At 39.3% G+C, this 15,923-nt stretch overlaps 1 protein-coding gene across 1 annotated transcript; it reads right to left on the bottom strand.

The window, feature by feature from the left end:
- Positions 1 to 1,519: 1,519 nt before the first annotated feature.
- On the bottom strand, positions 1,520 to 11,010 carry NPY1R (neuropeptide Y receptor Y1). Its single transcript, XM_063309776.1, has 3 exons — positions 10,910 to 11,010; positions 2,272 to 3,134; positions 1,520 to 2,151 (listed from the first exon to the last, which is right to left on the bottom strand). Exons 2-3 carry the CDS (start codon positions 2,965 to 2,967, stop codon positions 1,696 to 1,698), a joined length of 1,152 nt encoding a protein of 383 aa, XP_063165846.1. The 5' UTR covers positions 2,968 to 3,134; positions 10,910 to 11,010; the 3' UTR covers positions 1,520 to 1,695.
- Between the last annotated feature and the right edge of the window lie 4,913 nt (positions 11,011 to 15,923).

The raw sequence follows: 15,923 nt of genomic DNA, 5'->3' as shown, positions 1-15,923 counted from the left end.
CAGGGCCAGGAGGTGGCACAACAGAATTTATTTCCCTTTCATCATTTTCCTCCTTAACTTGCCAGGAATGTGCACAGGCTGTGGAAGCCTGATCTTTTGCACACGCTAGGGATTTTCACCATGAAATAGCGCCCCAAGGAAAATAGACTGTGGCAGCGGGAACTGCAAAGTTGCACACCAAGATGGGACACAGTGCTAGAATGTTTAAGACCAGAGGGTTTCTGGGACAGAGGGGTTTAATACCTCCAGCCTTTCATCTGGCAGGCTCAGCTCTTCTTCTTCAAGTACTTTGACATATCACAATTGAAAATCAATTGTTTGCCACTTGCATACATTCATTTGAAAGCTGAATGCAAGCTGTGTTGAACAATGCTAAACAGGGCTATGTGGGGCTTTAGTTTTGATTCCAAAAAGTTGTTTTGAAGCATGAACCAGCATGAATATAGCACCTGACTGTAATTCTTTAAGGCAGCATTGATTTCTAGGGTCACATGGCAACAGCCATACAGTCCTAAGAAAAGAAGCAGCTGCTTTGTAGAGTTGTAGACAGGTGCTTCCTTCACACTCTTGCAGCTTCAACATACATTTTTCAAATTAGTTGCAAGGGCTGTACAGGCCACACACTTATGGCACAGTCATAGAGAGATGTCAAAAGAACTGCAACTGCATCTTTTTTGGGTTTTTTTAAGTGTAATATCTGTCATAGTCTAAAGAAAGAAACCCAGTGGGCCTATGATATTAAGGGAGATGTGTTGACTTTTTCTCAGTTAAAGAATTCATTGCAGTGGTTCCTTTCACAAAGATAAAACATACAGGAATAGGTTGTTTTGACCCAAAACTACATTTACAGAGACATCTGCCAATGGAAGTGCTCAGTTATAAGTATTTACAAAAACCATGAGCTAGCTTTAATTCCTACTGAGTTAAATGAGTGGGTATTAAGCATATGTTCAAGCTGTCCCATCCACAGAAAAATGGCATGGTGCCACAATTATGACGACTTGCAAAAAAGGGCCACTTAGCTCAATGAGAATTAATCCTTCACAAGTGTCCTAAAAAGAGCAGCTTTAAAATGCTAGTATTAGACTGAACTGTTCCTACAACTGGTTCTTTATTTTACTTAATTTTACAGGTGTTTGGTTTTTTTTGAATTATTTACACCTTTAAGAAATGCATATCAATCTATTTGATTTTAATATGCAAATTTGAAAATAATGGTCTCAGCTCAATATGTTGCTCCTGGAATATATGACTAAGACTTAAACTGACCTAGTTCAGTACGAAAATAAATTTTAAATAGAAGGCTTTATGGAAAACTGTACATCTTTTTCTCTGGGAATTTTTAATACTATATGTGTGGTATTAATAGCATATACTACTGTATATATATAGTAATATATATAGTAATATTCATTCCCAGTAAGAGAATACTCTTTTAAATAATACACTGAATAAATTGATGCAGAATATCAAAGCATAAACAGGAAAAAAAAATCATGATGAAAACCTCTACCAGAAACAATGTCAATATACGTTATAATGTTAGAAAGAACTCTTCTGATTTCTAAAAATAGCAAACATGCAACAAAAATGAAAATAGCAGAGACATGAAAGTGACATTTCAGAGTTGGAAGAGAAATAAATCTCTTTAAAATATAGTGCTTATCCATGAAACCATGCCAGTAGTGACAGCAGCTATATTTTTTCATCAGCATGGTCATTAAATTTTTTAAAAGTGATAGGGCTGGCTTGCTTCAAAGAAGTCTTTGAAATGTCAGTGTGCATTGTAGACATGGCTATTGTTTCATAGTCATCGTCCCTGGCATGGAAGTCACAGAAACGAAAGAAAACTTGTAGGTCCCGTTGAAAGTTCTTGTTGAGGAATCCATAGAAGATAGGATTCACACAGGTTGAGATCATAGCTGTAAGGTGACAGATTAAAAACAACAAATTATGGCTGCAGGCCGCAGGGAGAATTTCATGATTCCAGTCAAAAACTGTATTGAAGATGGTGAGTGGCAGCCAGCACACTGCAAATGCCACCACAATTGAGATCAGCATAATATTGATCCTTTTTGTTTCAGTGGATCGGTATTTATTATCCCGCATTTTGTCCACCACGCTGCATCTTCTTTTTAAGCGAATATAGATCTGTGGGGAAACAAGAATTCAGTAACAACAGTGTAAGCCTAAGGCTGCATATCCTAGAGGTGCCATTTAGGTAAGAACAAAAAACAGGCAAGATATGGGACAAAAGAAACTCTTCCTTACCTTTAAGTAGCAAATTAATATAAAGCAAAGGGGACCCAAGTATTGTATCACCAAGAGGATAGTAGTGTATGAAAGTCTGACTGACTCCCATGGAAATGAATCCAAGCATACATATTTTCCTTTGTAGTCCTCTATGGTTAGATTAGTGAAAGGATCATCAGTTAAGACATGGTATACAAGGAAAGGCAAAGATGAGGCCACTGCTAGGATCCAGATGGCAGCAATTCCAACATAGGCATGTCTGTTATTAGGCCTCCATCCCCGAGGGTTGATAATCAACTGATGGCGTTCAATAGCAATGAGGACCAAAGAAAAAACAGAGACTGTGACAGAGACACACTGCACAAAAGGATTCAGTTTGCACATAGTTTCCCCAAAAACCCAGTGGTCCATTAGAGTATATACAAATGTGAAAGGAAGACACATGATGGTTATTAGGAGGTCCGAAAAGGACAGATTGACAATGAGGATGTTGGTCACATTGCGCATTTCCTTTTGCTTCAGGATGATAATAATTAAGGCCAGATTTCCAGAAATGCCAAGAAGGATAACAGCTCCATAAGCTAGGGCCAAGGTGAATACCATTGCCAAAGGCACATGACAGTCAACGTCCTGGAAATGTAAGAGTCCAGAAGCCTCATTTGAGACATTCTGAACAGAATAATTTCCTGCGAAGGAGAGAAGTGATGTATTCATACTGTTTTTTTCTCAAGCTGAGATCACACTAAGCAACAGACTGAAACTGTGGTAGGCTTCTCAGAAACACATTCAAGAAGTCAATTTTTTTTTCTCATTACACAAACCACAGCCTGCCAGCAAAAGCTGCAACAGAAATGTTCATTCCACTGATAATCTTGAATGATCTGCAAAAGAAAAAAAGAATGTTCACATTTTTATGTTTTGAGGTTATAACAAAAGAGGTATTCTATAGGCATTCACCCAGAAGACTTGTTTTGTTGACATGAATATGTCACTATTTTCAGTTATGAAAGAGTAACACCACCAAGAACAATAGCTGGATTAACATTAAGAAAGAACTCCAGGATTACTAGTTTTCATAACCTAATTAGTCCAATTCCCACTCTGTTCTCCCTAAAACATCTAGAGAACAGTTTTATTGTTTGTATTGTATTTAATTATAATGCGTTATGCCTAAAGTCAGAAAGTGTTATCAGACTAACATTCAGGCAAATCCTCTTGAGGAGTGGAAGTCTCCTAGGATTTTAGAACATTAGTCTAGGTGGATCTGCAAGGATTAATTTGATTCTATAAATGTTTATTAGCAGCAAACCTAGCAAGTTCAAATGCGGCTGTTCTGCATGCAAAGATTGGTTGGGATGGTTAAAATTAACTGTTGGATATTACTTATAATAGAAGTTGTTTTTTACTGTACATGCTTTATTCATTACTTTGTATTGCACTTGGGGGCAAATGTACTGTATCTAATAGGCAGCTTTCCACATTCTGGTACTCTGCAAAAGTGTTCGGTATGATCACTTCCAACAAGAGAAGCAAAGGTTTGTGTTGGATGGGAATGATGGAAGTTAGATCAACAAGACAGAAAAAATAGCAGTCTAGAACAGTGTTTCTCAACCTTGGCCAGTTGAAGATGTATGGACTTCAACTCCCAGCTGGCTGGGGAATTCTGGGAGTTGAAGTCCACACATATTCAACTGGCCAAGGTTGAGAAACACTGCTCTAGAGGATTGCTACTACTCTGTTGCACTGTAGGTTTATGCAGCAGTTGGGAATGGAAGGCAAGAAGTATTTAAAAGTGCATAGAGGTGTGCAAATAGCAGCTGCCAGCAACTCATTAAACTAAGTACGCCTTTTCCCAAGATCCTGGGGAAAAGCATGCTTCCTTTAAGGAACTGCAGATGGGTGCTACATTCAGGCTTTTACACACTCTGAAGTATATTTTTGCTTTCAGATCTAAAGCAGTGATGCCTACTGCTTAGTGTGGTTTTTATGAATTCTCTATGGCATTTTAGTGTTCATTTTGTGAAAATGCTAACTTTATCTGTTTGATTTACTTCTTGGTATTTGCACCAGGGAGCAGCTTTCCTTTCCGGCATTTGGTATCACTGTGTGAAAGAAAGAAACCAAAAAAAAGCCCTGTCTTGCCATACAGTACGCTCAGCAATTGGATTTTAAAAAATAGATATCTGGAATTTTGTAATACTGTAAGAACTGGGTTAAAGACCATTAAATAGCCATTATATAAAATATTCCTTTTGTTTGACAAAAGATAGCATTATTAACTTGTAAGCAAAGAAAGGGTGGGGGAAACCTCAGTTCCTAAAAAGCTGGATTACAAGTAAATGAAAACATCTGCACTTTTAATGATGATCAATTCATTTATTTATACTTCAGTTTCAAATACATCTTACATATTAGGTCTGAGCTGGAAAAATGATTCTGCCAAAGTGCTTCAGGCCTTGCAGGAGTTCATCACATTCATGCTAGTCATTAAAGATGGCCAGCGTTTCTTCAGACTTCCATGGGAGCCTGAAGAAAAGGTGCTGCTTCTTTAAGGAATCAATCCTTCCTTTTTGAGGCTTGCACTGAAGGATGAGAAAAGGCCATCATTCTACTGCATAGTGGTGCATGTCTGGACCATTTGACTTCTGGAAGCCAAACAATTAAATAATTTGTTTAATTTAAAATCCTTAAAAAGTATTTTAGGAAGGGCTCCTAAGATTGACTATCATATAACAATAAATTAAGAACCATAGATGCAGGAAGTACTTCTGGATACTGTCATAAAAGTATTTGCCTAGCACTCAACGTTTGAGGAGATGTCATATGAAAGCAGATGCTGAAGGGTTGTAGTTGACTGATTATGTACCATCAAGTCATTGTCGACGCTTAGCAACCATATAGGTAGATTTTCTCCATCTATCCCTAACCTAGTCTTTCAGATCACCTAACAGTGCACCCATCGCTACTGTAACTGAGTCCATCCACCTTGCTGCTGGTCATCCTCTTCTCTTTTCTTCCAACTTTCCCAGCATTAGAGCTTCTCTAGAGAGCTAGGTCTTTGAATAATGGGTCCAAAATAGGATAATTTTAGCCTGGGCATTTGTGCCTTGAGTGAGAACTCTGGGTTGATTTCTTCCATGATCCATTGGTTTGTTTGTAGGGTTTGTTCAAGGGTTGTAGCAGGATGGAAAAGTAATTCCTTTAAGAAAAGGGCAGGAAACATTTCTGCTGTGAGAGCCACATGCATCACATATCTGCAAAATTGTATTCTGAGTGAATTTTCCATGCAATAAACAGTAATTAACAATTCAATATGATTATTTGGTAGAAAGCCTTCTTCTGCCTTGCTTATTACTGTGATAGTTACATCTGAAATCATAGTTTCTCCACTGTCCAGACTTAAGAACCTGAGAAACTTTAACAGTGAGAGCCTTTAGCTTAGAATATCCCTAAGAAGACTAGCACTTTGATTTTGTTCCCATGATAACACTTATCCATAGAAAACTTTTCCATAGATTACTCACTTATTCTAATTGTCTGGGTTTTCCAAGCCATTATTAAAAACTACATGGAGTGAATGTGGCTGGCTAGTTTGTGGCTAAGTGCAAGACAAATCAGAGGGGTGCTAAGGAAAACCACTTGGCACAGACTTCAAACTCACAGGAGGCCCTAAATGTAGATATATGCTTTTTCTTAACTTAGAAAAATATTAAACTTGTGATTTACTTTTGCTTTTTAGTGAGAATGAGTTGCCTGTTTTATTTTCATATTTATTTCATATTTTTAGGTTTATTTTTTATAATTAGTGGCTGCACAAAATAGAACTAACCTAGGCTGCTCCAATTTCACTGAATGGGCCTGATTCAGCATGTTGTGTGAACACAAATCCTGTGGAAGGAAGGTTAAAGCTTATCCTCCCACAGCTATTCCATTACTACTCAATACTGCTGGCATTCACCTTGAGGAAGAGGTCATAATTGGGCTTGACCTTGTCTCTATTAATCTGAAAACATTAGAAGTTGGTTCTGAGAAGGGTGACAATAAATTGTCTTGTACAGGTTGATCAGGGACAACTGATCCAGAAGGTATGCTAAACCTTTTTTTTTCCTGCCTGGTGGACTATATTTGGTGCAAACCTGAGAGAAGTAAATGGAACTACAATTGCATGTATGCATTGAATTCTGTAGCCTGAATTCTAATTTTTCAACTAGAAATAGATACATTTTTCCCAAATCTGGAGAGAATAACCTAAATCCTCTATGAACCTCCTTTTTAATATATATATATTAAAACATAGATTATGGAAACATAATCTACTTAGGAACACAGTGATGGATGAATGGATGGATATATATACACATCCATCCATCCATCCATCGTGTTCCTAAGTAGATTATGTTTCCAAAGCTCATAATAGTTTTCTTTTTCTTTTTTTTTTCCAGACAAAAACCCTAAATGTGATCCTCAAAATATATTTATTTTCTACTTGATAATGAGGAGGAGGAAGATGAATATGTTGATCCTGTATGGTTTGTGGTGATGGTGATCTACTTTCTGTATTAAACTTTTTAAAACTTTGCTATTTTTTCTTCTCTTGGCAAAACTTCAGAGGCAGCCAAAGAACAAGCATAGTCTCTTTAGAATTACACTGTCCCCAAGGTTCTTGCAATAAAATTGTTTTGCTAGTTAATATTCCTTCTGGGGCTGCACAAGCAGTAGGGGTGCAAACACAAATAACCTTTCCTGATTTCTTTAATCTCAGTCAGAACCAACAACTAGCAGGGAAAGGGCAGCCACTGAGAATAAGGGAACAAAATAAACAGAAAGGAGAAATTAAAGGGAGAAAGTACAAATCAATATTTATCCACAGAAATCAAATAAATACATAGAAGAATCTGTGTTTATAGTAAACTTGCTGTTTATATTAAAAAAAGGTGGCACAAAAGAACAAAACCCAAGAATCAAAGAACTCAGCTTAACTGAGTTGCCTTTGATGCAGTTAGTCCTGGATTCTTGCTTCTGAAGTTATTATATATTATTTTAAAGGTAAAATTGTTTTCAGGGATGATTTAGTCTGAAAATAAGTTCATTTATATAGGGTAATAAGTTATTTATTTTATTTTATTTATCAGATTTTTATCACCTCCATCTCCCCGACACAGGGGACCCTGGGTGGTTCACAATAAAAACAATTTAAAATTTGATAAAATCATAAATACTATCAGTAATCAATCAGTATAAAATGCAATGAAGTCCAAGCCACAGCGGATCTGATTCAACCCATGAGGGAATAAAACCAGTCCCAGCTTATTGGCTTCCTATTGACTTAAAAGCAAGTTAATATATATGGTATTATTCTAATTGTTCCAACTTTTGAGAGCTACCTCATCTTTGAATTGCCAAGTTATATGAAAGAATGATAGCAAGCTGTGGTAATCCAGATGTTGTTGAAACAGTATTCAGTATCCTTCTTCATCAGCAACCCTGGTTGGGTCTACTAGGAACTGTTGTCATCATCAGTATCTGGAGAGAAGGGGTTCTCCATTTTGCTTGGAAGAATGTACTATGATGCTCAGCATATCTTGTCTAGAAGTACTGCTGCAGTCTTAAGGGCTAATTTGGTTATATTACTCAAGTAACCATTTCAGTCAGCTAACAAGTTTCCCTTAGTTAATCATTCTTTAAAATGTATACCATTATTTAAATTGCAGATGGAAAGCTTTTTATTGTAAAAACCATTCCCCTAATGCGCAAGAGATAGTTTTTGTTGGAATACATGCACACATGCTCTAAAAGCAAACAAGGCCCTACACTTTCTTTTAACCTGTTTCTTTCTGCATATGCACATATATGAATATAAACTAAACCCATCAATCAATGGAATCAAAGTCATGTAAATAGTAGGTTAACGTTGTTATAACTAAGGGACAGACAATCCATTCCTTCTAAGTTACACAGATATAATCACTTGGAGGAAGGTACTAATCCTAAACCACTTTTGGAATTTGCTTAGAATTGTTGCCTTATGCTGAATTCAGTGGAAATTCAAGAAGGATGTGCTTGAGATCAGATGCGGCTCAAAAACATATGCAGCTATTGATTGGGGTGCTTACACCTTGCCACCTTTTTATCTGGCAAACCTTTCCTAAGATGCCTGCTGGGCTAAAGCTGGACAGGCAGCTCAAGCAGTCATTTCAAATACCAATCAAACACACACAGGCATATTTTCCTTTTCCTCCTGAGGCAGCTCAATAATCACTACTAATAACTAGATGCTTATTTCCAACCAGGTGTGGGTGAGTTTCTGTATCCATTGCAGCCCAAGAAGATCACAGTCATTGGCCAAACTATCAATTAGGCCACTTAATTAAAAGTTCCAGGAAGGGAGGTGGACAAAGTGATTCATAGCCCAATCCAGAAAGCAGTTCAAACCAAATGCTGGGGAAGGGGTTTAATACTGTAATTAGGTGCATGCTTACCTAGGAATGGATCCTGTTCTCCTTTTTGCTAAAGAGCAACAAGTACATTTTATATATTTTCAGAAATATAGGGAAATTCAGCCATTATTTGAATCTGAATAGTTCTAGAATAACCTACATTTGCACACATCTGTTCCAAATTTCCCCAACCTGATGCCCTTCAGATGTCCCTGATTATAATTCCAAGCAATGTAAGGGCACCCACAGCCTTTAAGAGAATTTGAAGGGAGAATAGCTCTCTGACACTACTTTCTTCCTCATTCTATCTTGTTTCAATGCATTTTTTAAATTCAATTGTGTATTTGTCTACACAGTAAAAAGGTGCAGTGGAGAAATATAAAACAATGAAATAACTTTTGGGGTTACATTTTAAGTGACTGAAGGAAGTAAAACCTATGAAAAGTATCAGTCCATTGGTAATTTAAAAAACTGAACTATACTTTCTGGTGAGGATATTCTGGGGTGGGGTGGGGTGGAGGGGGGAAGCTGGGAATAATTCCTTACCCCCACCATTGCCATCTAAAAGAATATCTCCCTCATGGAGCTTAACACATGTAACTCTGCATCTCCTCTTCATCTGCTTCCATCAATCTGTTTTAAATTTATGAGCATGCAGATCTGATTATATTAGCACCATGCCAATTTCATTTTTTCCTAGAAATATCATCTGCCTTCCTCACTTTTGTAACATCTTTCCTGAAGAGATGTGGAATGCTCAGAAGCTTGCCTAAAAATTTATATATTTGTGGTTAGGTCCAATAAAGTTTATAGCCTGATGGGGGCTAATCAGTGAGACTTATTTCTAAGTGAAGTTGCCATACATTGAAATATACAACTGCACCACACTGAGCATGAGTGTCCACTTCATTTAGGTTTGCATCATTTGTGATGAATGTTTCAGACTTTCTTCTATTTCTTTTTCATCTGTTTTCTTCTTCTCCTGTCCTTTGAAGCATGCACTGTTATAGGCACAAGTTTTAAGTCCCTTCCTTCTGAGCCTTTCTCTTCTGGAAACCTTTTTGGTACTGTAGTTCATTTACAGCAACTTTACAGATCCGCACCCACACTCCCTTGCTCTGCCCATCTGCCTCCTTCAGCCCAGCACAGAAGGTTAGGGTCCTGACCTGTTTCAAATGTTAACTACAGAACAGACCAAGTCACAACCAAAATTGCAGAGCTTGTGGATTATTCTCTGGATTAAGGTACCTGGGAGAGGTTGGAGTGCCTTCTTTCCCCTTCCCCTAAGGAAGAAAGGGTCAAAGTAACCACGTCTCTACAAACAGACTATCCTGGGGAGAAGGGAAAGAATGAGGCTGGGTTCCACTTTTTGTCAGTGGAGAAAAACAGTGTCTAACAGTGTCTGAAGCTGAGGAGCATCTCTCAGTTGTTTTAGACTCCAATTTCCATTACGGATCAGGGACTGTGGAAGTGAAAACAGAAAACATCTGGATGGCTCCTGATTTTTTTTATCCCTGGCCTCAGGATCGAAGACAGCTGCTGCCCCCATTCTTCCAGAGACCAGAGATGCACAGGATACTTACTGATAACCATTTTCCATATCTCCCGGGGTATTATTTCCGTGGTTTACGTTCTCCACCCAGGCGGACCAAGCTGAGCAGAGGCACTCCCTCGCTCAAGCTGCTTCCTTCGGATCGGCCCCTCAGCGCCCGAGACAGGCCCGCTTTGCAGCGCGTGGTCTGCTTGGAGTGAATCGTCCGCGCTGGAACTGCAGGTTTCCGGAATTCTGGGCGGCTGCGGTACTTGGATGGGCGAGGGATAGATTGGCGGGAGCTACCAAAGCCTCCCCCGCCCTTTATCTCTTCCCGGCGTACAGATCCCACCTCTCTCCTAAACCTTCCTTTACCCAAAGATCTCCTCCGAAGTTTGGAGGCTGGAGAAGCGTTCAAAAGCTGCGAACCGCAGCGGCAGGGGCTGGCTAAAACGGGTTAGAAAAGTCCGGGCAATTCACATCATCACCACCACAACCCCAATGTATTAATCACCCGAACGATATGTATGCAACATGGAATAACACGTGTCAAGTTTAGGGTACTCGCTTAGTTCTCTTCAGCCAGCATGGGAAGAATGGAATGGAATGATATGATGTTCTAATGTTGTAATTTCAGGACAGAAAGAAAAGGAGAAACGCGTAGGACCGTCATAAAAAGGAACCTTACCTGACTGTTCTGCCCCTTCTCCGGTTTTTGAAAGCATCCGGGAGGCTGGAACAAACAGACAGCTGACCTGCCGAAGGCAGATCAGGACAGACTGGCTGGCATTCGCCTGCTGCCGATCCCGAAGCTTAGCGGGCGTCCTCCTTAAAGCTGTATTCCACCTTCTTACCAGCTGTCAGATGGTGTGTGGTGAGGGAGGTGAAGAGCCCAGCACACGCATATCACCCGTAGACTCCCCATTTGGGATGAGTTGCCTAATCATGCTGAAATAAATGTCATTAAGTGTTGGAACTACAGTAGGAGAGGTGGAGGGGAGAAGATGCGCTCTCGGGAGTGGTTATCGGTTTCTGAACGCCTGTGAAACTGCGTCGTGGTTTGCGAGTGAGCTCCATCTTGTGATCAAACTTATCATTACTAAACTGATTCTGGAGTATAATAACTATAGAAGGTGGGGACACAGGAGGCTGGGGTACAGTTTGCCGGACAGATAGAAAAGGTGGATCTACTTTCCATCTTGTGATACTCCAGATGTTCCTTGCCTAAAGTCCCTAACATCCTTCACTGTTGGCCATGCTGGCTGGAAATTTGGAACTTCAACAGTACTTGGAGGGCCACCAAGTAACTGTTATGGAATGTGTCTCTGAAGGGAGGGGTGATGTGGTGGATTTCAGGGGTGCCGCTGATTCTCAGGAAGGAGGGAGCACATTCCAAGGAGGTGGAGGAGATAAATGGAGGCACAGTCCGGGCAGCAATGGTGGGAAAATGAAGAGGTTCAGGATAGCCCTGCCCTAGAGTTTCCCTAGAGTTATTTTCCCTTAGGTTAGTTAGAGTAGCTTTAGTCTGGCAAGATTCTGTCTGTGTGGTGTGAGCAAATAAAGAACTGGAGTTTGAATGGATTGATTCTATGTTATTCTTGGGCTGGGCCTGACAGTAACCCACCTGTTAATTAAGATCAGGTTTCTGATCCAGTTCCAAGTGTAAATAGTTTGGTTTGCTTCCTCGTTTCTTAATAAGAAAACTCAATGACTGTGGAAAACCACGTGTTTTCTATTTTTAAAAAAGCCTGTTTGACAGTGGGCATGACAATAAGACAGTTATAAGGGGAAAATCCCATACTCCAGCCTTTCCTTAATGTCCTCCAGATGTGCCAGTGGATGACCTTGTCTAGACTTGGAAGGTAAGCAGTGTTGGGTATATTGAGTTAGATGGAAGACTACTAGGAAACATTTGACAATCTACCAGGCTAAAGACTGATACAAAAAGCATCAATGGCAAGAAAACTGCATGGATGTACCTATGTAGTTCCCAGAAATCAAACATACCTTTTTTTAATGGTTAGAAACAACAGTCCAACCCACCAATCATGAAGTATCCCAGTAGCCACATACTACCCATATTAAACTACAGGTACAGTAGTGATAACAGGGATACACTCCCAATATATACATTCCTTTTCACTATTTTATTGCAGCCCAGCTAATATTGCAGCTTCCCAAATCCACCCATTTAGCTTATGGAAATACAGCCAATATGATAATTTTCCATGTATGTAATGATTTATATCTCCTGTCATGTTAATAATTACATTTTAGCTGCATTTTTTGAAACAGTTTCTGAAGCCATGTAAGGGCTTGGCATCTGGGACAGAGCGCTTTCACTATATGGTAACTGAGCAGTAGAAGTAGGGAGTACTGCTTAGGGTCACCAGATCTGGCCTGCAAAAATCCAGAGGACCACATATGCATGCAAAGCTCTCTTGGACGCCATCTAGTGGCCATCTGGCATCTTGCAGATGAGATAGCATGTCCTCCCCCACCCCACCCCCTCTTGGGGTCCTAACCTGAGGCCATCTGAACCCAAATCAGACCAGAGTGCAGAAAGAGTCTCTTGAAACAAACCGCACTGCTATTGATTAGCATCCAGGCTGAAGCAGATCTTGATTGGGAAAGGTACACGTGCCTGAGACAATGGCTCATCAATGAGTAGGATATTAGGTGCAGCCACCTTTATGGCAGTGGTTCTATACTTGACACTTTCATCTGCTGCTTAACTGCCTAGTATGGGGCTTGTGTGCATAGCTGATCTGGTCTGGAGCAAGTGAGTGAACTGGCATATTACAGAAAGAACAGTTAGCTTGAATGGAGAAAGGGAGGACTGGGTGTTCCTCTTGGAACAGAACAGAAAGGAGTGCTGTACTGGTGGAGATGCAGTCTGTCCATTGTAAGAGGAGATGAGACAAGAAAGAAGCTACTGTAACTGTAGTTACCATCCAGATCACATAGTCCAGTTCTTTCCCAGCTTTCTCTGTCCAGATCTGTTGGACTTCAAATCCCACAGAATGTATATGAAATTGAAGACAAGATACTGACATAACTCTATTGGCTAAGAAAAATCCCTTCCCTAAGATTTTTTTTTATTGAAAGATTAAAAAGAAAACAATTTGCTATCCAAATAAGGAGAATGCTAGGGAGAAAATGCCGAAACAGGCATCAGCACAGCACTAGTTTAGAGATGAAGCAAAAAGAATAGCAGACCTTTAATGCCTTCTGAAATGACTGTGTGAACAAAAAGAATGGGCTTACTTAGATTAATAGTGGGAGCTATGTAGGACTTGTCTGAAATGTTTTCTTCTAGCTCCTGTTAAAAAGCTAGATACTAATACCTCCAAAAAGCAAAACAGAACTTGCACATTGAAGATAATTCCTTCAAAGGCAAAAAAGGACTTTTAGCTGTTATGGTGGGCTGCCAAGAGCTATCCTGTCAAATTTAAGTACCAGATTAACACTGTGCATAATTACCAATTTTACTCACAATGAAGTCATGCTAGACCAATATATGCCACAGTGTTTCTGAGAAGACTGATTAAACAGTAATGGGGAAGAAAAGACAATGCCAATTTGATTGCAGTATTAATTCTGAAGTGGCAAATGGAGAACAGTATAAGATGCTTGTGCTTCAGCCTGAATAAGAAACAGCCTCCATCCAGCTTCCCTTATCTAAATACTTACCTAGGCATGACAACTATTTTGGTCGAGACTCTCTTATCTGAAATTATTATAAAAGTTCTAATGACCCCTTTGCATCTAAGAAATCCCTAAGGGGACCTGGTGAGCCAGCCAAATATCTGACATCTCTCACTTTCCCTAGGTTAAGGAAAGACTTATTTTGAGCATGGCATAACATCTTGCTATCTGCTTTCTTCCTGGGTAGATACTCCGTCACCACCACCACCTTACCCGCAAGGTTCAGAAGAATGAAGTTCAGGAGAAATCAAAAACATAACTCCTGGACTGTTCTACTGTAATTTTTATGGGGATCTAAGGAACTAAGGAAGTGAATATTTCACCTATCTTGCATCAACTTCCTGGACATATAGATCTTTGTATACAAAGTTTTTACTTTCTGATTCCAATGACAATATCACTAATATTGTGGTAAAATTATTTGGTCTTGGCTCTGGTAGGTGATGAAAAACCACTTTCACTTACAAGCTTATAGCCTGTGTAAACTTTCATCCAAAAGCTTTCCAGGAATTTATTTTTGTTTCGGTGTTATCATCTGAGTAAACATCTATAACATCTCTTTTTCATTCAAGAATAGAGTACCTGTGTAGCTAGTAAATTTAAATGGCTCCACATAGATCAAATACACATTTCTTGGATCTTGAGATAATTTCAAGATGTTCAGGAAACACTGGGATTCTGTGGAATATAGTTTAACATTGCTCTTCTTGTTTGATGACTCTAAAATCTACCCTTTGAAGTCAGAAAGTAATCCTTCTAGGGATTTATGGGACATACTAGGGGATTCAACATGGAAAGAGTAGTGAATGATTCCATCTTTTCCTTATTGCAACCAGTTTCCATAAGTGTCCTTGACTATAACTTCAGCATAAAATATGTATCTTAAACATATTTGTAGGTAATAAGAAAAGTTAATTAATCCAATGTTTTGGGGGATGAATAATAGGCCAGAAGTGACTGCTCTTGGCAGCAGCTATGAAGAGTTGTTTTTGATTTTGTGTGAATTTATCATAAATAGTTTTGGGACAGGCCTAGCTAGTCTGGCAGCAGCTTTATATAAAGATAATTGCTTTAAAATCATAGACAATTATGAAGTAAAGCATATAACAATTAAAATGAATATATAGTCTACCTAGAAAGCTAGTTTGGTGTAGTGGTTAAGGCACCAGGCTAGAAACCAGGAGATTGTGAGTTCTAGTCCCACCTTAGACACAAACCGAGCTGGGTGACCTTGGGGACTAGTTCAGGCAGCCACCAGGAGTCAACACTGACTTGAAGGTACATAGTCTGCTTAGGAACTTTAAAAAAAAAAATGTTGAATGAGGTGGTCATTCTTTTAAAAAAAGATTCACCATTTTTCAAACATATAATTGTTTTTCTGTTTGTGTTAACTAGAGCCACAGTGAAAATATTAGGTTAAAATATATTTTATGTAGTTGTGTTACTGATTTCAGAAACCTACTGTAGCAAATGAAATGAATCTTGTAGAAGTACAGCACATCTATATCGGCAGTATATTGATTTACCCAACTCAGTATTGTTGTTAACACTGACAGCTGTTCTGAAGTTTATAAAGAAGTCTTTCCCAGCCCTATTGGCAGCCTTGCACCATCCTTAAGAGAGCCAAATGGGTTCCTTGCAGGTCACACTGAAAGCACTGCATGGGTCGGCAGAATAAGAAGACATATTCCTATCCTAGCTGCAAACTAAAGTAGTCCATGAAAGCACTGAAGCAGCAAGAGGGCAAGCCATGCTGAACATATAAACATAAGAAGAGCCTGCTGAATCTGAACAAAGGTCCACCTGGTCCAGCATTCTGCTGTCAACAGGATGCTAGTGGGAAGCCCACAAACACGTTCTCCCATTCATGTTTTCTAGCATTTTGTACTGAGAGCTTTTCTGTCTCTGATCCTGAAAGTAATGCATGGTTCTATTTTCATGCAAAGTGTGTAATGCATGCCCCTTAATTTTATTGTAAACCACCCAGAGTCCCC

Source organism: Candoia aspera, chromosome 8 (assembly GCF_035149785.1).
Source record: "Candoia aspera isolate rCanAsp1 chromosome 8, rCanAsp1.hap2, whole genome shotgun sequence".
In the NCBI taxonomy this organism is placed as follows: domain Eukaryota; kingdom Metazoa; phylum Chordata; class Lepidosauria; order Squamata; family Boidae; genus Candoia; species Candoia aspera.
This window is presented reverse-complemented; position numbering and strand designations above follow the sequence as displayed.